We start from the raw sequence: 24,242 nt of genomic DNA on the forward strand, positions 1-24,242 counted from the left end.
AAAATTAGGAAATTTATAAAAGGAAATTAAAGTAAAATAAAACAAATAAAATAAAGGCAGCTAGGCTATCTGTGCCAAACATACAGTAAAAAGTTAAAATTAAAGTAAAATTAGGAAATTTATAAAAGGAAATTAAGGTAAAATAAAATAAAGGCAGCTAGGCTATCTGTGCCAAACATACAGTAAAAAGTTAAAATTAAAGTAAAATTAGGAAATTTATAAAAGGAAATTAAGGTAAAATAAAATAAAGGCAGATAGACTATCTGTGCCAAACATCCAGTAAAAAGTTAAAATTAAAGTAAAATTAGGAAATTTATAAAAGGAAATTAAGGTAAAATAAAACAAATAAAATAAAGGCATAAAACCTATGTTTACATCTAGTTATGTGAATGAATAATTAGCACTAGGATCACCCCAGTTCATATTTAAAAACTCACCTTATAGTGTTGCCAATAAAGAAAAAGAAATATAAGAACTATAGTATCAAACCTAGTTCCAGTATAAAACCATTTTTGTGTTGACAACTGAAAAAAACAATAAGAGCAAAAGGACGTACTCCTTTTCCAGTCTGTAAACTTACCTTCCTGTGTTGCCAACTGAGAAACACCTAACTGCTGATTTTGTGACGTTTCGGTAGCATTGTTGAAAATAAAACGAGCCTGAGGAACATGAGGAGAACTAACAGCTTCAGCAAACCCATCTCCTCGTCTTGGAACAAACAAGGTTGGAGTACTTGGGACAATACTATCATCTCCATCATCAAATGCAGAACCTTGACCCTGCATATATGGTAATTAAATTACACATACACATACTGCTAATGGCAAATAAATATTAAAAATGTAATGAATTTCAACCTGACAATAGCTGTTTCAATGACATATATACCTTGACTTAAAATCAGAAATATGATTAAATTACAAGTTGCTAAAATGTCACTTTTACATGGTCAGCAAGATTAACTAGCTGTGAACTTGGAAGAACAGTGTGCATTATTATCAATTTATGAGACAACATGAAGTATATTATTACTGAGATAAGGGTCTATAAACTTAATATTCAATTTACCACATAATTTGTGTACCACTCAATGCAAGTGAATTCCACATATTGCTTTGTACTAAACAGTTTGTTTCTGCCTGTCACAAATTGTGGAACATCAGCAATATTTAGTGCATTTGCAATGTTGTTGATATTTGTTTACAGTTTTTGTTACCCTGTCTCCAGTAAAGTAGTTAAAGCAAATTCTATGGTTAATAAATAAGACATAGGCATTTGCTGAATTAAGGATTTGTTTCGGAAATTTTCTCTCCCAAGTAAGTGCTGAAAATGTTCTTTATGTTATTTTAATCTTTCGTTTTCATTTGGGTCAGCTCCTTATCTGATTCATCTCTTCTCTCCTACATAATTCTGATTCATATTCTCATGTTAACCACCTCAATCTCCTACATAATTAAACCACTTTGTAGATGATACCTTAAGCTTTGTTGTAACATGTTAACACTCTTATATCTCTTATGTAATTAAACACATTGTGGATGATTTATTAAGCAAATATTCTAATATGTTAACCATATCTGTCTCATACATAATTAAACCATGTCATAAACAGAACATTAATCTATATTCTAACATGTTAATAATCTCTATCTCCTAAATAATTAAACTACATTATTGGTGCTTTATTGAATTACATTCTAACAAGTTAAATACTTTAATCTCCTATGTAATTGAACCATATTGTAGGTGATACATTAAGCTACAAACTAACATGTTAACTTCCTCTATCTTCTAGTAGAGGGAGGAAGTACAGGTCACAACTGAAGAGGAATGGCATTGAAAAGTTAAGCTGTTAGATATTTCTGAAAGTTATTTAATATGTATAACTCAAATTACTGTGAATTATAATATGAATATTATAATTGCTACAAATTATAATATTTATAACTGTAGTAATTTGAGTTAAATAATACAATAATAAATATAATAATTTTGGTGAATAAAAAGTAAGACAGTAAATGTTTTAATTTGGAGATTAATGATGAAAACATTACTACAATGTTAAAATAGCTGTAGTAATAGTACTTTAGGTATATTTCAGCTTACTTGGACATTGTAAAACAGGATAGATACATTGTTTTATTAAATAAATACAATCTAAAAACTAGTTTATTGTTTCTTGTTGCTTTAAATTCAGCTTATGCTGTTATAACATATAGATAGAATATAAATCAAGTTAAATATGTTTTATTAGCAACACTACCTGTACTGTTAGTTCTAATAAATTAATTCCTGTTTCTAACTTCTTAACAATTAAATACAAAATTTTGTATGAAAACAAAGTAGTAATAAAAAATAATAATATTGGTTTTTAAACTTCAGGCTTAACAGTAAAAGTGTTAACAATAGGCTACTGGTATCTGGTATGAAGTATTTATTTTCAGACTGTAAGTATAAATACAATGATTAAAAGTAGTGTAGGAGTTAAGCATTCACAACTTGTTAGACATGTGCCTTTAAACAAGCTACAAATGAAGCTGTGCAGTTTGTATGTATAGTTTGAAGATAGGAGAAGTAGTTGGAAGCTATTATAATTAAAGGAGATGCAACAGATAAAGAGATGTGCAGACCGAGAAATGGCAGCAGAATTTCAGGAGGAGCTTACATTTTTACATACAATGGGTACATCAGCTAAAAGTGACACTCAGAAAGCTAGAAAGAATATTATTTATTTGAGTAAAAAGTAGTGTATTTAGTTATAATGAGCCTATTCTACTGAGCAACAAACTTCAGACCTTGGCTTCTGCAGATAAGAAGGTTATAATTATAGGTAATTCCTTGACAATGCATGTGGATAGAATAGCTTGTGGGGTAAATAGGGAGAAAAGAATTAGATTATGCTAACCAGGGGCACATATGGAGGATATAACTGACAGAGCAGAGATACAGATTTGAGATGCATGTTAATGATGTTGAAAAATGTATGTCACAACAGTTAATTAATATATACAAAGGGTCGATAAAGGAATTTAAAGAAAAAGGTCATAACTTAATTTTGGCAGGAATACTCCCCAAAATTAATTGTGGGGAATGAAGTTATAAGTAGGTCACTAAGGCTAAATGCTAGGCTTAGGTTAGTATGTAATGATGAGCTGATAGGCTAGTTGGACTTGTGAGATTGGTCAAGTGGGGGGAGAGCATTTTGGAATGGATGGTTTACATTTTAAAAAGGGTAGAGGCTCGCTTGTTTGCTAAGGCTATTAACTTAGCTGTGAGGGAAGTTTTAAACAAGGACTATACAATGATGAGGGTCACGAAAAACTAAATGCAAACAAAATAACAGGCAGAGAAAAGTTTAGCATAGGAAGCAAGTATACAAGTAGTTATAAAGACAGGCTTAATTGTTACTATTGTAATGCTAAATGTATAAAAAATAAAACATTATTTTAGAACATTGGTAGAAATGGAAGATTTTGTTGTAATGGGTATAACTGAAAAGTGATTAAACAAAGATGACTTTGATAACAAAAGTTTCTTTGAAATATAGGGCTTCAGGTGATTTAACAGGAATTGAAAAACTACCCTAATTTTGATTTATTATTAACTTCAAATACAGAAATAATTGAAATGGTTGGAATAAGGGAATATTTTGGTGAAAGTGAACATTGTTCCATTAGGTCTGATGTTTTGTTGCATGTGGATATAAGGAATAATGATGTTTTAGTTACAAAATTTAAAAGAGCTAATATGACAAGAATTATCTGTTGTGAACCCAGTTATTTGGACACAATGATCAGATGTGGAAAAGTTTTAAAGATAAGCTGCAAGCAAAAAAACCACGTTCACTCACAAAGAGTTTATGAGACAAAATTAAAGAAAATATTCATAAATTTGATCTATTTAAATTGGTTGATATGACAGGAGACTTAGATGATTATAAAATATCAAGAAAGTTGGTCGAAGATGTAATAGTTGAGAGTAAGGATTTCTTTAAATATATTGAGAGTAAACAAAATGTTACAATGGAAGTAAAATCCTTGAGAGATAATAAAGGAAGGCCAGTATCTGATGATTATGTGATGACTGGGTTATGAAATTTTGCTTTTTCTTTCAGTTTTACTAAGAAAGATTTAAGTAATATTCTACATCTTGAACAGTTGATAAATGGAAATGAAATCAAATAAGATGATCAAATTAATTCTGAGCTTGTTAAAGAAAAAAACTGGGAAATTTAAAAAGTGACAAGTCTCCTGGGTTAGATAATATTTCCCCAAGGGTTTAGAAGAAAGATAAAGATTAGATATGTGAACCACTTCTATATTTTGTCAGTCCTTGAACAGTGGGCAAGTGCTAGAAGGTGGTGATAAAATTTGTTCCAGTAATTACAAACCTGCTAAGTCTTACATCAGTTGTGAGAAAAGTGTTGGAAGTTAGTTAAAAATGCTTTCCAAAGTCATTTAACAATTTAGAATTTTTTGGATAATCAATATAGTTTCATAAAGAGAAAATATTTTGACATTCTTTGAAAAGGTTACTGCTTATGTATAAGAGGGGATGGGTGTAGATTTGGTATATCTGGATTTTCAGAAAGCATTTTACAAGGTGCCACATAAAAAACTTGTAAAAAATGTCTCAATAGATGTGTGGGATAAGTTCAGAAATTGGATAGAAAGGTGGTCGGATGGAAGAAAGCAAAGGGTTATTACATATGGAGTTTAGTCAAACTGAATTAATGTCACAAGTGGGATACCTCTGTATTCAGTCTCAGGACCTTTGCTCTTTTTGAGTTACACCATTAGTTCACTATTGGAATACTCCTGAAAAATATGTAAAGTGAAAGGTGAATGTCCATTTAAAGTAAAATAACAAAATTAGTGTTTTAAGGTAATTTATTACTAATTGATGTTTTGATTCACTTTTTGCTGATTTCTCTTCTTCAGTCTACAAAAAATGAACGAAAGTAAAACAAATTCATCTGGAATATTTTTAGAAGTTCCAAATAAAAATATGGGGAAGGAGCAAGATAATAGGTTATGAATACAATGAAATCACCAAGTTACTGCTGGAAGTATTGTGCAACTCTTTGTATGATGAATGCCAATTTTTGTAGTGAAAACGAAACAGCTGAAGATTATAATGCAAAGGACATGCAACATACATATTATAATTTCAAAGGGAAGCAAATATTACATCCCATGACATTTTACTGCAGCAATACATAATTTAAACATTTGATCAATGGAGGGGAAAAAATGTGAGTTATGGTATCATTTTCTCTCACTTACAGATACACTAAAGACACTAAAAGTCTGTCTTCCTATCGAAGGTAGTCTCTCTGTTCTCATTGGAATACGAGGAAGGAGTGGACGAACTTCTGAAGTCACCTGGATGGTAGGTGGAGCAGATACAGTCACCTCAGGCACTACCATGAGAGGAGCAGTGGATAATGAGATACTAGTGTCTGGTTGATTGGTGAAGACTGGTACTGTTGCAGCTGTACTGGTCAGCAAGGATGATGTCACAGGGTCAGCTTCCTGATCTTCCATTTGGTTATCATCCCCATCATCAGGGATATCTGTAATGAAAATTATGTAGCCTGAAAGATGAGGCTAGGTTCTTAATCTCTTGTACTAACACTACTGTTGTATAATATTTTATTCTATGTGTATGCTCTGAATATTAGCAGCTCCACATAAGGTTTAAAAACATAACGTTTGAGACATAGTAATTTATTGTCCTCCACTTTAACAATAATTACTGTTTTGTCAATAAATAAAATAGTAATACCAGCCAAAGAATTTCTTAAAGTAAAAACAAGGTTTTTTTCTAAACATTTTTAGAATTGTATTTGTTGAATAGGTAATAATGAACATTAAATTCCAGTCATATTATCTACTAACAAAAAAACATTCAATTAACACGTTATTCAACTAATAAACATAAAATCATGAGAAACAAGGACTAGAGCGTAGCTATTAAAGCTCAGCATTATTTCAAAATTTAAATGCACATAATAACCAATGATCTCTATTCCATCATTATTATCATCAGCAGCATCCACCATTTCTTGACATTCAGAAGTTTCATCATCTTCATCAACAGCTGTTGACCTTACTTCCAGTTCTACACCCTCTCCTGGAACACTCTGAGACATCTCATCCACAACAGTAGTTTCCTGTTAGAAAAAAATGAATAATACAAACAGCTGCTTCCTGTCAGTAGAGAATAATAATATACATAAACAGTTGCTTATTGTCAAGAGAAAAGAATATACATAACATAAACAAATGTTTCTTGCCAGTAGAAAAAAATTACATGTATAATATAAACACCCCTTCCTGTTAGTAGAAAAGAACCATTTAAACAGCTGTTTCCTCACAGTAAAAAAAGAACCATTTAAACAGCTGTTTCCTCACAGTAAAAAAAGAATCAGATAAACAGCTGTTTCCTCACAGTAAAAAAAGAACCAGATAAACAGCTGTTTCCTCACAGTAAAAAAAGAACCAGATAAACAGCTGTTTCCTCACAGTAAAAAAAGAACCAGATAAACAGCTGTTTCCTCACAGTAAAAAAAGAACCAGATAAACAGCTGTTTCCTCACAGTAAAAAAAGAACCAGATAAACAGCTGCTTCCATTCAGTAGAAAAATAATCATGTAAACAGCCATTCCTGTCACTGGATAAAAGAATATAGCTGCCTCCTGAAAATATAAAACAATGTCAACTACTGCTTCCTTTCAGAAGAAAAATAATGTTATAACCAGCTGCTTTTATTATTAGCAGGAAAATAACTGCTGCTTCTGTTAATAGAAAAAGGAATAACATACACAGCTGTTTCCTGTTAAAAAGTTATTGATCCTTTTTGTCAGAAAGTAACCACATTAAAAGTTGTTCTTCTTTTGCACAAATGCTTTTCCTCTTGAAATAAATGTTTATTTTCATTAAAATAAGTGTCACCCCTTCACTAAAAATACATTTTTAAAGATAAACTATACTTCGAACAGAATGAACGACACAAGGTATTCTGATATTTTAAACTACTACATAAAATATACCCAAAATCAAAATGTTTCATATCAACATGTCCTTACAAGTTACCAAGACTACAAATTTACACAAAGTATAATCACATATAAATCATTTTCACATCAGCAACGGAATATCATAATAATACCTCTTGCATTGTATCATCAGCATAACTGGTGGCAGGAGAAAATCCTTGATCTTCCATTCCTTCATCTTCTTGTTCATCATTAGAGTCATCTCTCTACAACAGGAGCATCACAGATGATATAACTATGTCATTTATCAATAACATAACCTCCAGCTTATTCTAATCTATTTCATAATTTTAATACACATCCTTACAAATACAACAATATTTTTTTAACACAAACTTTCATACCTAAACAAATAAATACAATGTTCTCTGGAACACTAACCACAAATCCTTGTAAGTACAGCAATCTTACCTAAACAGTTTTAACACGTCCTTGAAAGTACAACAATATTACTTAAGACACCTTTACCACATACTTTAAAGTTTAACAATATTACACATATTTTTATTACCTTTCCTTGAATGTACAATAGTGTTAACCTGGGCATCTTTATCCCATATTTTAGTGCATACACTAACATTACCAAGACCCTTTTACTACACCTTCTTGCAAAAACAACAATGCTACCTTGTGACTTTACACTATCAAGTATCAGGATGTTATCTTAGAATGTTTATCTTGCACTGTCACAAATATTCAACAACAATACTACTTTAAATCCCTCCTCCCTTTACTGTTCTAGACAAAAGATTACCCATAAACAAAAAACATAACAACTCAATTTAATAATTCTAAGTTAAATAACAAAAAAGTGTGTCAATTGTATTACTATCCTTAAGATTCGCATGTTCAATAATGATGATATACTCTATCACTTGCATTTCAAAGTTAAATATTTGTGTTTAAAATAACAATGATGTAGTCTGTCACTTACTTTTTATGCTTAAGACTTCAACCTCAAGAAAGAATGGAATTACTTCTCACCTGTTTTTCCACCAAATAATTCTTCTCACATAACAATGAAGATCTCTCTCTTCCTCCTCTGTTCATTCATGCAACAATTCAACCATACATCAAAATGCATCTTAATATGTGCAACAATATATTTCTCTCTCACCTGTGCACTTAGACTAGTTTCATCATCACTCTCTACAACAATAACTTCTTCTGTTGTAACTGTTGTCAACTGCTCAGGTACTGTGGCTGTTGATGTTTCTCCTTCTGGAAAAAGATACGCTTTTTTATTTATGTATTTAATAACAATCTTCCATGTGGTTACACTATAAAGTGCCATCACAAAACAAAATTACTTGAATTACCTAAACACACCAAAGTAAAACCAGGTCAATAAAATTACACTTCAGTTTATTGTAGCCACTAAGCTACAGTCAGAAACATTAAATATCCATACTTCGTTTTACTGTAGATACAAAACTAGTCAGGACAATAAAATTTTTCACACATTATCACTTTACACAGAACTTCTATTATGTAACAGTCTGTTAAAGCTTTCACACATCTTCATAAGTCATGATACATTACTGCACCTTGGTCTTGTAATTCTGAAATACTGGTTTCGACTTTCATTGCTTCTGTAGGTTCAGGAACCACAGCAGTTTCTTCACAAGATTCAGTTTGAATAACTCTTGTGTCCTCATTAGTTGGATGCTGGTCAGTAGAAAGGTCAAGAGGAGTACCAAGCACAGGCATTACTGAAACAGATGGTGTTGGTGTGGTTTGGGAACTGTCAGGAAGAGTCCGAGATCGCTTCACCTGAGGCACCTCCCTTGATCCCAGATCATCAATTATGTCACTGGTTAAGAGAAATAAAAATTTTTAACACAAAAAAAATTTGATGTATTTGTTTAAATGATAATTTAAGTGAGTGCATATTAGTAAAGCATAAAAAGAGATTCAGTTTAAAGCAAATGAAATAGCTGATCCCAAAATATGTTACTTTACTGCCAAGTGAAGAAAAACAAATTTAAATACAACACAAAACTTATTACATTAAAAGAACCCATAAATAAAATCAAGGGTTATATTTTTTCAAACAAAACCTTAGAACATCAAAACTTTCATTCCAGATTATCACTTCTCTTTACATGTAAATGTTTAAAGAAAGGCTTAAAAAATCAAAAATTTTTAATCCTAAATTATGAGCACCCTGACAATGAGACATAAAAATTCTTCTAAAAAAAAGTTTAAAACAACAAAAGTACATGTATCTGTTTTCTTACACCGAAGTCACATGAGACTATCTGTTGTGTCCAATGAAAGGAATTGAACTCCTAGTGGGACAGCTGTAAGTCTTTAAATTTACGATTCTAAAATCAGGAGATAGAACAAGAAAAATCGCTGATCCCATGCTGTCAATTCTAATGCTTTAAACTCAAGAAAAAAAGGCTGAAACATTTACTTAGATCCAGGTAAATAAGCTGTTGTTCCTATTTTATCAGGTCTCTGATTGTACAATGAAGACAAAATTATTTTAATAAGTTGTATACACTCACTGTAATATAAGCTTAGAAAAATAAATCTTTGGTCCAATTTTACAAGGTCTTTATATGTAAGGGAGTATATGTGTGTTTGATAGAGACAACAGTTTACATCCACTGGAATTATTTATAGGGCACACACTCGTTTTTCAACTGCATTTTTCTACACTGTTTATGCACCATTTTGGTTTTGGGTTTGTTACTTTGTTAATTTCAAGGCCCTTAATGATATACATGCCAAACAAGAAATTTAAACAAAACATTCCCTACTAAGTCTCATAACATGAAAGAACAACAACACAAAAATTACTCCATTTGAATCAATATCAGAGATGCCAACTATTTCAAATGACTGAGCGTAATGATTGTAGACAGAACCCTTTATCATTTGCAGCTACTAGGCCTGACCAATGTCTCTAAGCTGTTTATTATTATATTATTATTATAACTATTATTATTTATTACTGCTATAGATTGCTCATTTATGACTGTATTTTGTGTATTTACTAAATAAATTTAAAAAAATTATTTTGAAATTATGTCTTATTTAGTTCAGAGTAACAAACATACTGGTAAAGCAACATTGACAGTGCACAAACAGTAATCAGATAAAGCCTTTGTGTAAGGACTAGTTTATATCATGTTTATGACACTTATTGTAATAGTTTTGCAGCTGTTGCAGCCTTTGCTTTCATGAGAATGTCTCATTTGACTGCTTTTGTTTTTAGTCACTAAACATCACTTCTGCATTTATGGTTTCATATTCTGAATTCTTACTCATAAATGTTATCTGCATCATTTTTGTCTTCGCCTCAGCCTTTTGTTGGTGAGATGCAGATTTTGTATGTATGGAACAATCGTTTATCCCACCATGCGCCACAGAAAAATCGATGTGACAAACTGTACAACACGCATGACTTTTGATGCAATGACCAGATATTTTGCACTATACTCTTTCCTAAATTTTTGATTCACAGTTTTAGTCCTTTTAAATTTGCCAAAAACAAGACAATCTGGTAAACGAGGCCTCTTTTCTTCCATCTTGTGAATGATCGCATTGGTGTTTCTATGCCGCTTAGAAAACGAGAAATACCCATCTATGCGAGCACTGATTGGCTGACAACCACTGATGATGTAACTATGGATTCCCCCATGTACCCAGTATGGAGAAGCATCGCACTCAAATTTGATTTGGTAGATGTCGGAGATACAAATATTTTTTATTTCAAGCACAAACATGATTATTGCAAGTAGCCATTATCAAAATTTATTTGTATCTCACAAGAAATTTTCTTTTCACCCCTTTCAAGCCCTGGGGGAACAATTTATCACTTTATTATATAGGCCTATATAATATATAATAATTTGGGAGTTGCAGCAAGTCATAATATTTGTCTGTATGAGCGTATAGTCGTAATGTATATGCCAAAATTGTAAAGATTATGCTCAAATCGTAATGGTTGGCATCTCTGCAATATGTGTACCCATCACTACTGAATAGCATGGAAATAAATCAGTAATTTTGGGTTAAGAGGACATTGAATCTCTTAACCCAAACTTGTTTGGCATTTCAACAGAATCAAGCATAATCATCAAAAATGCTTTTGGAAAATATCTTTATTACTCATATGCAACCATTCTGGAAATGTCTATATTTTAAATTTTGTATAAACATTCTAAAAATTAAAATATAACTTTATGAAAAAATAATGATACATATCTAACCCTAAGTTAGATTTTTTCTATCTTCATGTGTAAAGTTCTAGAATTAAGTTCATTTTTGTACAAAATATACTTTCTGAAATTTCTTCAGTATATCTGCACAATGTTTGCCTATATCTGTCAAAAAAAATTCAAATAAAAAAACATATTGAAAGTAGTAGATTTCAAGTAAGTATGCATTTTATGTTTAACTTTCCAAATTCATGAACCTAAAAAATATGAAATTTACATTACTATTTTCTTAACATTCTTCTAGCAGTCTATTTTTAAGAGTTGTATGCTATTCCTTTCATCTTATATTAAATGATTAGATAAAATACATATAGTATTTTCATTAGGCTTAGGTCATATGCTCTCAATACAACTGATGTATTATTTGTTTCTTACATTATACTGGTGATTACTAATCAGCTTCACTATTCATAAGTGCACTCTCTCTCTTCCTGTACAGCAAAGGAAGCAATGGCTTTTATTTCATTTGTAACAATACACCATTTCATAGGCAGTAGCCATTCTAGTCCTGCAAGCTATAACTCAAAGTTGACCTGCACAATGACTAGCTTTTGAAGATCAAGAATACAGTACTCCATATCAAAATATTTTGTTTACTTACACATCATTAAATCATTTACACTACTATTTAGTAACAGCTGCACATATAGCTCCCCTAGTGCCACACTTGTATATATATATATAAAAACTCCTGGACCACATTTATAGATGAACATTCCCAGTGTCAAGTTTTGTATACATAAACAGTACTCTCAGTGCCACATTTATAGATAAATTTCCAAGTACCATATCTATAAACAATCAAAGTACCACATTTACAAATAAGGAACTCTTCCAGTACTACATTTATAGATAAGGAACTCTGTCTGTGCTATAATGATAAACAACACTCTCAATACCCCATTTATAGATAAGCAACTCTGCCAGTACTACATTTATTGACAGACAACACTCCCAATACCATATTTATTGATAAACAACTCTGTCAGTGTTATGTTTATAGATAAATAAGTTTCCCAGACCCATGCTTACAGATAAACATCTCTTCCAGTGCTACATTTACAGATAAACAACCCTGTCACTACTACTTTTTATAGATAAACAACCCTGTCAGTGCTACATTTATAAGCAACATTCCCAGTTTATAAACAAACAATCCTGACAGTACTATATTTATAGTTACATATCTCTCCCAGTACCACATTTATTGATAAACAAGTTCCAAAGGATCATGTTTATAAATAAATATTTCTTTCATTAAAGGCAAAATATATTTCAATATTTAATTAGTTACCTGAAATTTAAAGTAGTAAACTTTGGAAATATGGAGGGAAATATTCATTATTCCTGATAACACAAACTTTCAAGCTTATATGGTGGTGTTCTAGAAATGGAGATGTGTGCATGGCAGAAAAAGATACAACTTACATCACTGTTTCATCTTTCTGTCTCTTTCTGGTTGGATGGACAGCCTGAGTTTGAGATGGTCCAGCAGCTGATAAAGTTTCTATGCTTGCCTCAGTTGTTACTTCTGGGGGTAAAAAAATTCCATGAGTAATATGTTTAAACAAATCCTCCACTAAAAGCAGACATATTCCACAACAATATATTTCTTTTTAATGCTGCCCATAATTAATCACCTACCTACGAGTAATGATTACACTGGTTAGTCATATAACCTAATCAATTGTTCAAAATCAATTCCAACATCTGATTAATCAAAATTTTGATTTACATTTATTACTATTTTTGTTTATTCAAACTATCCAAAAAAATAACCAAGATGCTATTGGCACCAAACAAGTTCACCTTGTTACTATCATGGCAAAGCTAATAAGAATATTAGTGTACAAAATCTCATTTTCTTCTTTTAGAAACTTCTGACTAGAGAGAAGATAATCCTTTTTTCTTTAAAAAAAAAAAAGAAAGAAAGAAAAATGAGAGAGACCGAGTAATACGGATATCAATTATTCAGTTAGCAAATACCACTAACTGCCCAGCTCTAATCTTGTAAAGCCACTATAATACACTTTTTTATATTTGCAATAATAATAATGTTTTTAATATTTCAATAATAAACATATTATAATATATATATATCAAAAAGTAACTAATAATAAATAATTACTGACTACACTAGCATTTCCTCATAAAATAAATCTTGCAATAATAAATATTTTTGATATTTCATGTACAACCTGTAATATATTTATTTTAATACTTCATAAACATGTAATACAATTCTTAAAGTACTAGGTACAACTTCACATAAAATATTTTTGCTTCAGTACCTCAAGATTATATCTTCAATACTGAACATCATACTGTTTGTAAAAACTGAAGATAGTTGTCATCAAGTATTCAAAATTTAAACTACTACATCTTGTGTGGTTTCCAAAGCCCAACATCATGTGTGTTAAAACAGAAATAAGATGGTTGTGATTTGTGGTGTAAATGTAAACTATAACATCTTATATTTTTTTTATAGCAAACATGCACTTTACAAAAATTAGTCACACAGAACCCAACACTAAAATGATACAGTGTATAGAAAATGTTGTAACTCATGTTGTGTAGAGGTTGCTTCACAGATTTAGTTTTTAATTAAATGTGGCTAAACTCAACAACTATTTCTTATGTGAAATGTTTAACTTCCAAACTTGGACTGATTAAACCACCCCTTCTAGGGAAGCATTTTCTCCTAAAACAAACCATGTAACTTGTGTGTATGTTTAGCCTTTAACCTTAAACAAACTACAAATCCCCACAGAAGCATTTCCTTATAAAACAAACCTTTTAACTTGTGTCTAGGTCTAGCTTCCAACATTAAACCGACTAGAAAAGCATTTCCTCCTAAAACAGACACTGTAATTTTTGTCAAGGTTTAGACTCTAAATTATTGACTATCTTAACTTTCTCAAGTTTATCTGGAAAATAATTTATTAAATGTATATGAATCTGAATGCACTTTATGCAAGCAAGCAAAACACCTCTGTACTGATAAAGGTTGTATGAAAGTTATTTTGTGAGGTAATTTCTGCAGCTGTGATTTGCACATTTCTTTAGAATTTATAAATTGATATTTACAAGTCTTGATGACGAAAGGCAGAAAACTTTCAAAATGTTGTCCTCTACACTTGTGTCTCTACAACAGGCAGTTGCAATCCATTCTACAAAGTTTCAACATTTGAGTCCTAACTGTAGGTTGTAAAGTTTTATCAGTTACCAAATTTGAAAGAAAAAAGAAATCCATGAAAGCTTAGTATGTTTTCTATCAAATAGTGTCCACACTTTGGTGTAAAAAAAAAAGAAAAAGGACAAATTTCAATGAATATTGGAGATTTTATATATAAATAATTTCTTAACGAAGAGAACATCCACTGAAAATATGCAATAGTTTGGATTACCACGGCCCGAGCTAAAGAAAGTGAAAATTTGCTAAATTATCACTCCTATTAAAATCTAGTGCATTGTTACGCTGCTATTGACAAAATAATATTATTATAGTAACAAGTTACTTGAATTATATGTTATGCCCAGTTCTGTAAAATGGTAGTGCTAACACTAAAAGCACTGTTCCACTTTCACAAAAGTGTTTCATACTGCAGTAAAACAAACTACTTAAATATTACATTAATATCAAGTGACATCAATAAGTTTCATGCACATCTGAAGTAAATAAGATTGCAGACACGAAAGGGTTAAAAATAAGTCACGTAACTTGTGTATTAAATACTACTACTCACCTGGTCCTTCTAACCTTGGGCTTACTAAAGCCATCATGGGAGTCAAGACTGAGGTTGTAGTTTCTGTTGTAGAACTCTGATGTTCCTCTGGAATGCTCACAGCTAAAGCTAAAAGATAAAAACAAACATTTTATACAAAACCCATTTCTGTACATAGAAACTGCTTAAAATATTATGAAAATTGATTATGCATATAAAAATATATTTAAAAGAACAAACATAATATTCAAGCAATCAGCAACAGATTAAGTGTTATTATGAGAATAGACATTTAGAGATGTTATCATAAAGGATCATAACATTATCGAATATTACACATTAAAACCAAAATTTTAGAATAATATATATAATAATAGAATAAACATATAATTAATAATACTTTTTAATGTTGTATGATAGAACTATTACATACAATTATTTAATGCTCTGTTAACCTATACTTCAAAATACTGTTTTTACAGCTTACGTTGCTAAACATACTTTGAGGATTTTCATTAATACCATTTCTAAGAAGTTAAGAAGAAAGCAATGAAGAATATGTAATAATCACATTATATCTGCCACATTCAGTACTAGTGAGGCCTTTCACCCACACCAGTACTCATCAAACTGGCTAGAATATGGTAGATATGAGCAGCTTAGACAATATCTGTAACATCAAATGTGTGAACAAAAATTATGTTGTGAATCAGATTTTAAAACAAATCCTCACCTACAGACTGGGTGGTTTCGCTTACTGTTGAAGAAACAGTAGTTTCTGTAGAGAATGCTGATGATGTTGGAGCAACAGTTGCTGTAACTGTTACTTGAGGGGCTGCATAAGTTGGTGACACTGTAGCATAGGGAACAGACAGAGGAGCATGCTGCGAGGTAATCCCCGACACAGATGTTGATGTTTCTTGGAAGAAGCAAAGTTAGAAATATCAAGTATCTCTAGCTAAAACTTGTTACCATAATGATTACTTATCTGAGTAGGTGTTAACTCTTTTCATATAGAGTTCACCAATGTAACTGATCTTGCAGCCACAAAGTAGCTATTAGTTTCCATATTATAACTTTTGATTTGTTTTGTATATCTTCAAAAAATTTGATAAGGTTTCAGTAAACATTACAGTTCTTTTGTAATCAAAATATCAAATCTTTTAATTAAACATTCTTACAACATATATGCCAGCAAATACATCGAGAAAGAGCATTTACTGACACCAGTACAAAGTAATTTTCACATTAAGATTAAAAATGCTTTTCCTTATCTTTAATTTTAAAATTTCATTTGTATTACTTCTAAAACCTCCTACATAAATATCAAATGTTTTTTCAGTAAGTTTTTATGTTTTATATTATTTTTCTCTACCTTAACTCTATGTGGACTCAGTATATTGGAATGACCTTGTAACCACCATAAAAAATATGAAATAAATTTAAATTACCCTTTTCTTCTTCCTAGACTAATTTCAGATTGTAACATAAAATACAATTGTTTATCCCAAATAACTTAAAGCTTGTAACAGTCTACATTGGTTTAAACTTTATTTTATTGTGTTATTGCCCTTTAAACTATATAAAACTAATAATCCCTCTACACAAGTCATAAATCACTTGAAAAATGTGTAGATTATTTTATCTCATTGAATGATGTAAGACAAAAGCTACTTAGTATACCTAGTGAAGAATGTTTATTATTATTATAAGTTTACATTACATTACCTAATCTAACAAATTTCTAATTCTTACATTTAGTTACTTTTATAACACAAAATATATAGATAAAAAACCAGCAATATAGTACTTATATTTTTTTTGTTGACAGATGCCACTGAAATTTAAGTCTTATGTACTAGAACACAATGATTTTAATTTACTTAAATAGTACACCTAAGGACACAGAATAACAACACACACAAAAAAAATGTCCCATAACTATTATAATTTAACTAAAACTGAAACTAACACAACAGACATTTAAAAAATTTCAATATTTGGTCAATTTAAACACCATGAAATAAACTTTCAAACTAAAAAGAATACTGATATTAATCTGTACCAAAAACATCTAGTTATATGTCATTCTGAAGATTAAAACTTCGTTACAAATTATACGATAAAACACAAAGAGAATTACTGACAATGTATGACAGATGGGAGTGGCAAGTGGGTCTTCTTTGATTGTTTACTAGCATATAGCCAATCAAAAATGATGGTCAAGTACTACCACACCACCTCATATTGTACCCTAACATCACATTTCATAGCCAACTGATACAAATAAATTTTATGAAATCAAGCTCAACCAACAAGAGGCAGTTAAAAGTTTAAAAATTCCTTTGTGAGTCAATCAAAATTAAAAACATTCATGAAACTAACTAAGACACAATTACAGATTATGGTAGCACTACATTCAAACAATGGCTCTTATGTCATGTTGCTTAGCAACAAAAGGACAACTTCATTGTTGTTGGTCTGTGTTATGAAAGTATAAACTGAAATCTATAGACAGTAAAACATGAAAATATATTTACTATTTTATTAATTTAATCAACATTAACTGAAAAGGTTTGTTTTTATTAAAAATCATTTGTGATATAGCAGAAAATAGCTTAATTCAGAAAAGGTTTAAGCTAAAAATTGAACTGATATTTTTACTTTCATGATGAAGTTTATGCACTTGACTCAAAACTAGGTGATCCCACACTACATCTTTATTTTAGCTTTATTATAACAACACCCACAAAGTTTCACTCACCCACACACACACATACCCCACCAGAAGTGCCACAAGCAACAACACAGTGTCATAACCATTGGTCTTTACTTACCTAAAGGTGTGCTCTAAGACCAAAAACCATACGAGCCACAACACAGTGTTCTGACCAGTGGTAGTTACTTATCTAATAATCAGGTGTGAACTAGAAGCAGAAGCTATATATGCCACAACAAAGTATGACTATCACTGGTCATTACTTGTGTACTCAGCTGCAAACATGCAGTTATTACAAAAGATATAAGAAAAGGCTATGAGAAGTAATTATTTTCAAACCAAATGTGATAATATTCCTTTCAAATAATAAATAAAGCAGATTCATTCAGTACTTATATAAATATGAATTCTCAGCATGTTTGCATTTATTTTTTTAAGTTAATTTTCATCATAAAAGTGAATCATCACTTAATACCTAAAACCTTATACATATATAAATATACAAGATTTAAAAGAAAATAATTCAAAGTAAAAATGACACACAGACCTTGCACAAATTACATCTATTAAAGGCTCTAAAATGTATATCAAACTTTTAAAAGAATACCTTCCACAGAAGGGCCAGTTCCAACTGTCACTGATGTTGGCAGCACTGCTGCCATACGTGTAGTGCTATGTGGCACAGTAGCAGATACACTAGCACTGATACCCATGGGTCGAATGCTTGCTGTTGGGGTGGTACGAGTAGGTGGTAGAGCAGTGTGAGCCAGAGTGGTGTGGTGACGAACTGCTGTCTGTACAGGCTGAGAAAGTGGCTTAATGTTGGCAGTAAGAGGTTCAGAAGACATGGTGCTAAAAATCAAATATATAACATTTCAAACTGATAGATTACAACAACAAATTTCTGCTAATAAAAAATATGACTAAATTTTACCTGCACCAAAATACTTTCACTTTTCACATGTCTGTACCTCAAACATGGATGATATTTTTCAAAATGAAAAATACTCTTTCTCAAATTTATAAATCCATAGAACGTACCAGAGTTTTCTCCAGGTTTCCACATTTCATGTTTCACCATCAATTTCTTTAGATATTATTTTTCCAATACTCAAATTTTAAGTTGGTTCTTATATGCTGACATAATAAAAAAGGCTGTGACTAAAAAAACTCAACAAGTTCCATCTAAATGATATTTATTTGTATTAACTAAAACTTTACAGCATCTTACTTAACATGGTGAGTTTCCCTGCATATCAAATTTCATAATTCAAAGGAAAATAATAATTTTAACTCTAATTTCAGAATTTAGCTTTAAAATGTTAAAATCACCATTCTGTCATTTTGTATAATTTATTTAATACAGTTCAAAAGTGAAGTGTAAGGTATGTTCAAATTTTCATTTTTGTGCATTTCTAAGGGATCTCACCCATAAACAAGGGCACTTGGTGTCTTTAGAATTTTTCTGCTCATCTCATGCAAGTTTTAAATTTGACAGGAAACTACAACCCCTTCAGATCAATTTTTTCTTGATTTTCATGTATTGCACTTATCCTTTTACACTTAGTTTTTCTACATGCCTTTTATCATGTTACATCAAGTGGTTTGATCATATACATTATCGTTTTTCATTTCATTGTACAATAAATAAGGTAGTCTGAGCTGTAGTTTATAGTTTCATAGAAAAGTTGCTACTCAGAGCTCTAGTTGCAGTGACTGCAGCTGTTCCATGGCAAAATTTGAAGATCAAGGAACAAAGCACAGATCTGGAGTAGTTTAGTGTTTCTTTAGATGTTCTTTTTTGTTCGTGAAAGTGCTTTCATGTTAAATTATATCAATTTGAAAGCTACAGAAATTTTCCTCAATGAGAAGATATAATCTTAGTTAGGTTTAGTGAATATAACAGGCAAAATATTATGATGCCTTAAATGCTCAGATCATATTTTTAAAACTGAGTTAAAAGTGCTCCCCTCTCCTTTTTTTTTCACAACAAAATGCATAAATGACAACAGCTGGTAAAAACACTGTTTTATGAAAGTTCCTTTAATACTCTTTTTCTTGCTTTTGGGTATTTGTTCAAAGCGACTCAGAGGTTATATGCATCAGCTATCTCTAATTTTGAACAGCCAGACTAGAAGAAAAACAACTAGTTTACAAGATCCACATCCAACTCTTAAGCTACTCATCTTGCTGATAATTGTGATGTCTTCTTTAAACTAATAATTATAGTCCTAAAGTGTTCAGCACATTTTGTTTGCTATGCATTAATGTGACACAAACAATAAATCTGTAGGTTTAAAGTTTGGCACGCCAACCGCTGAAACACAATAATAGATTACAATAGTCTATCAGATAAATATCTAATTGGAATATGTGTCACTACTTACAGAGCAACAAGTTCTACAAAAATGTATATTTATTCAGTTACAAAATATAATCTAGTTTAAGATGTTAGAATATCACATTTATAAAATTAAGGTAGTAATTTTTAAACATCTCTATACAAAGTTAGTTGAAGTAACTGACCTTGACATGCAACTATAGACATTATAACTTCAAATTTACTGAATAAATCTTCATGAAATTTGGCAAGTGTTAAAAAACATTATAAACCTGTTGTATACTAAAAATCACAATTTTTAATAAAGTATTTCTACAAAATATATGTCTGTAAATCACAAAGCAGGTACTGAGTCAGTCAGAGTGAAAGATAATTTTCTTGTTATGAATAAAAAATGACCATTTTTATTTGACAATTTCATTCTACATTAAATTACCTCTATAAATTCCTAAATGGGTATTTAACAATAACTGCAGTAAAATAATCAATGTACAATAAAATCAAAAGTTGAAAAATACAAAATAAAAATAATAATAATAGCTTTTTCTTCTACTTTGAATGCATTATTTTTGCAAGATTCATAATTTACTTGTATTTGATTTCAGTTATTTACATTTTTTACATCTGTTTTAGTTTTATTGCAAACTTTACACAGTAAAGCAAATGCAAAGCAATATATAACAGCAGAAACTTATTACATGTTTGCAGCAGAGTAATTACATATTCAGTTTGTGAACTAGTTTCAAATGTCATGTGTGAGCGATCACATAATTGTGTAATTTTAGAAGATTTGTTTTGAAAAGTTTTGTTCAAATACACTGAAAACTTTTATTTATTTATTTATAATGCTGTTAAAAATATATATAACAATCAATAAAAATGCACATAAAAGATAAGAAATTTAGCACTTGATTCAAGACTGGTTCAATGTCCAAAAATTAATTCACATAGCTATCAAATATGCATTTTGGCACCTAAAAATCAGTCATTAAAATACAACCTAAAACTTCTTTAAATTATCTGGATCTCAAATTAGAAATAGTTCAAAAAATTCTGTCAGCTGTTAAAACACAATGATCACAGACAAAAACATATTACTGCTAAAATGAAACAGATGTAATAATCTTAATTCAGAGGAGAATCTACTATTTCAATTGGTTATAAACATGTCCATTAGTGATTATATAATTCTCTTGAAAGATGAGAGGAACTTGTCTAGTAAATTTGACAAATTTATTAATTAATATCTCAGTAAATCAAGAAAGTTGGAGATTCAAATTCTGACTGCTTGTAATTGTGTATCATTTGTGTTTCTAAATGGTTAGACACTCTGAAAGCTGTATGTTTGATTACATGCTCTTCTCACTTTTGCCACATAAATCCTTTAGCCACTATAGCTGATGCTTTGAAAGCTGCATTAGCCACACTGCTTAAAGTATTAAACTTATGCTAGTTAGTTTACTGAAGCTGTTGAATGTATCATATTTGTGGTACTTTAGTAGTATAAAAAAGCTATGAATGTAAGAATGATAACTTTGAAGCATCTGTTATCATACTACATTATATATATATATTAAGGAAATCAAATAAACACATTTAAATGAAGTTAAATAAGTAAACAAAATCATGAGGAAGGACTGCATTAAAAACAGCAAATCCAATTTATTATACTGCAAACATATTTTTAAGCCATAATTTTTTCAAGCCAAAACAAAACATATTAAAATTAAACAAAATATGCTGCATATTTTACATAATGAGTTATCCTCCTTAACTCAATCAAACTGTGAAACTCACATTACACCTATTCACTCACTAGCTTCACCTTTTATAACTGAACTTCTTTAGTTCTCTCTTCTTGTTCTTAACTTTAACACATGTACCACTTATATGAATACCTTATTCACTGAAGCCTCAAAAAACAATGAAAGTAATGTGACATCAATAATATTAGTTAAATCTCAATGACAATGAATTGCAAACACAATGCATGACTCTTACCAAAGTTACACAATCAAACTTGTCATAATTATCACCTTTAAAATAATTACTTTTAACTCTACTTTTATGAAAATACATTAATAATATCTACAATAAACAGTTTTGTATATCGAAGAGTTGTAAACGTTACTTTAAAAAGTAATAATGAATCTCTATTTAAGTTTGTGGCAAATTGAAGGTGATTTAGATTCACCACACTGAGTTTACCTTCACATTTGCAAGTGTGGGGATCAGCTAGCATGAGCAAAGATATAAGATCTAAGGGGATAGAGATTAAAGATTTTGTTAAATATTTCCTTTGCAAATTTGCAAATTAAAAAACTGAAATTTGAGATACTATAAAAATATGATTTATAAACTATAGTTTATCAATGATAAAAGTAACTAAATTTTGAATGTAATTCTGTCATGAAAATGGGACCTTGAACCTTTCATATAAAAAGGGTAAAAACTGTTATACCAAAACTCAAATACAATATTCATAAAACTATAAATCCCACAGTATCACAATTCCAGATTAAAACAATGTATAATACCAGATGCAGTGAGACATGGCACTCACCTTCCTCTCTCCACAGTAGTGGGTCTTGTGGCTTGTTTTTGTTGTTGTTTTAGCTGTTGAAACATTTTATTAAATGAGCTTTTTTTCAATAAAACAGATATTCCAATAACCTTCATTACCCTAATTTCAGGTATTCCTTTAAACACACAAATATTTGCAGTGTATCAAAAAATATTATTACTCATATTAAATAAATTAACAGACTGTTAAATTTAAATAATAAATGTTCTTCAGTTTTAATTCAGAAAACTTTAACAATTTGTAAAAAAAAAAATCAACAAATTAAAATCAGCAAGTCTATATAAAAGGCATTAGATTTGATCTTCATTAGTGACAAGCAGGTGAAGTATTATTAATACTATCAACTCTTCAATGCAAAGCTGCTTGGCACAGCATAATTTTTTCTTTCTTTGGCAAAATTTTGATTATAAGTGAAAAAAAATTACAAAAGTCAAAAAGACTGACAGTATCAGGTTTTGTTAAAGTTCTGGAGCTGAGAGTTCCAGTTTTTTGACATTTATTGTTGTGTTTATCTCATGACTAATTGTATTGCAACTCAGTTTTAATGACAAATTTACTCACACGGCTGTAAGTATAATCTTTCTTTGCAAACAATAACATTAAACTCTCAACAAATGTATTTACAATGAAACACAATTAAGAATCAGCTTTTGACTATTTTTTACGCACATACGTATCTGTACTTTTTTGCTACTAGTCAGCTACCATCACCATAAACATCATGTAACCAAGAGCTGAAAATTTAAGCCTTTAAATAAAAAAAAAGATAAGAATAATAATAACCATGACACACGAGCAGAAGTGACACTTGTAAGTGGAAAATCTCTTAATAAAATGCAGATTAATTGTAACACTACCTTTTGGGTGAGTTCCTCAACCTGTATAGTAAGTTTGGTAATATTATCCTGTGAATCCTTTAGCTCTCTTTGAACTTTGGTTATCTGTGTCTCATACTGAGACTTCAGTGAATTTACTCGGAGAGAATCTTCTTCTACCAGTTACAAAAACAAACAAACAAATGCATGAGCAGAACTACTTTATAAAACTACAGTTTGAGAACATTGAATTTAGATGTTATTTCAAAACATTAATTGATGAAAACAAAAACGTCTATCACTAGTTACTAAAAACAAACTATTAATTAAAAAGTAATATTACCAGCTAAAAATATTAACTTGAAAAAAATGCCAATATTTTATAATAAAATATCTATCATTTCTTCAATAACATTTCTTACAGCCACATTCACTTCTAAGTTTCAGCCTAATTTCATAAATGAATTTTTTTTTAACAAACTCCACAACCAATCACAGGGTTAACTTCAAATACAAAGTTTAAGTACTGAGAAATGTAGGTTTAATTTAGCTTCTTTTAAGTAGACAGGTTTTATCAATGAAGAAATATGTAACTCACAAAGTGAAAAAACAGCTAAAAAGACATAATAAATCTTGCTACTAACACTGAGATAAATAACCTCTCATTAAATATTTCACCTGGACTGGCCCTCATAATCTAACTGCTTGGTATTTATAACTAAAGTACCCACCTAGCACTTAAATCATAGTTGAATTTACTAGACCT

The 24,242-nt window shown here is 30.3% G+C and overlaps 1 protein-coding gene across 3 annotated transcripts in view; it reads right to left on the reverse strand.

Moving 5' to 3' along the window:
* The window catches only part of LOC143235473 (nucleoprotein TPR-like), an 83,875-nt gene that overhangs the window by 4,805 nt on the left and 54,828 nt on the right, over positions 1–24,242 (reverse strand). For 2 of the 3 annotated variants that reach the window (XM_076473686.1, XM_076473684.1), the window contains exons 31-42: positions 23,519–23,652; positions 22,641–22,693; positions 18,344–18,588; positions 15,751–15,936; positions 15,039–15,146; positions 12,721–12,823; positions 8,608–8,873; positions 8,178–8,281; positions 7,174–7,266; positions 6,019–6,175; positions 5,286–5,575; positions 581–779 (exon numbers count right to left, since the gene is read on the reverse strand). In XM_076473686.1, coding sequence (XP_076329801.1) covers positions 581–779; positions 5,286–5,575; positions 6,019–6,175; positions 7,174–7,266; positions 8,178–8,281; positions 8,608–8,873; positions 12,721–12,823; positions 15,039–15,146; positions 15,751–15,936; positions 18,344–18,588; positions 22,641–22,693; positions 23,519–23,652 — 1,938 coding nt within the window. The remainder of the gene's footprint in view (positions 1–580; positions 780–5,285; positions 5,576–6,018; positions 6,176–7,173; positions 7,267–8,177; positions 8,282–8,607; positions 8,874–12,720; positions 12,824–15,038; positions 15,147–15,750; positions 15,937–18,343; positions 18,589–22,640; positions 22,694–23,518; positions 23,653–24,242) is intronic. The other variant, XM_076473685.1, reaches the window with a different exon arrangement.

The sequence above is a fragment of the Tachypleus tridentatus genome, chromosome 12 (assembly GCF_004210375.1).
Source record: "Tachypleus tridentatus isolate NWPU-2018 chromosome 12, ASM421037v1, whole genome shotgun sequence".
In the NCBI taxonomy this organism is placed as follows: Eukaryota; Metazoa; Arthropoda; class Merostomata; order Xiphosura; family Limulidae; genus Tachypleus; species Tachypleus tridentatus.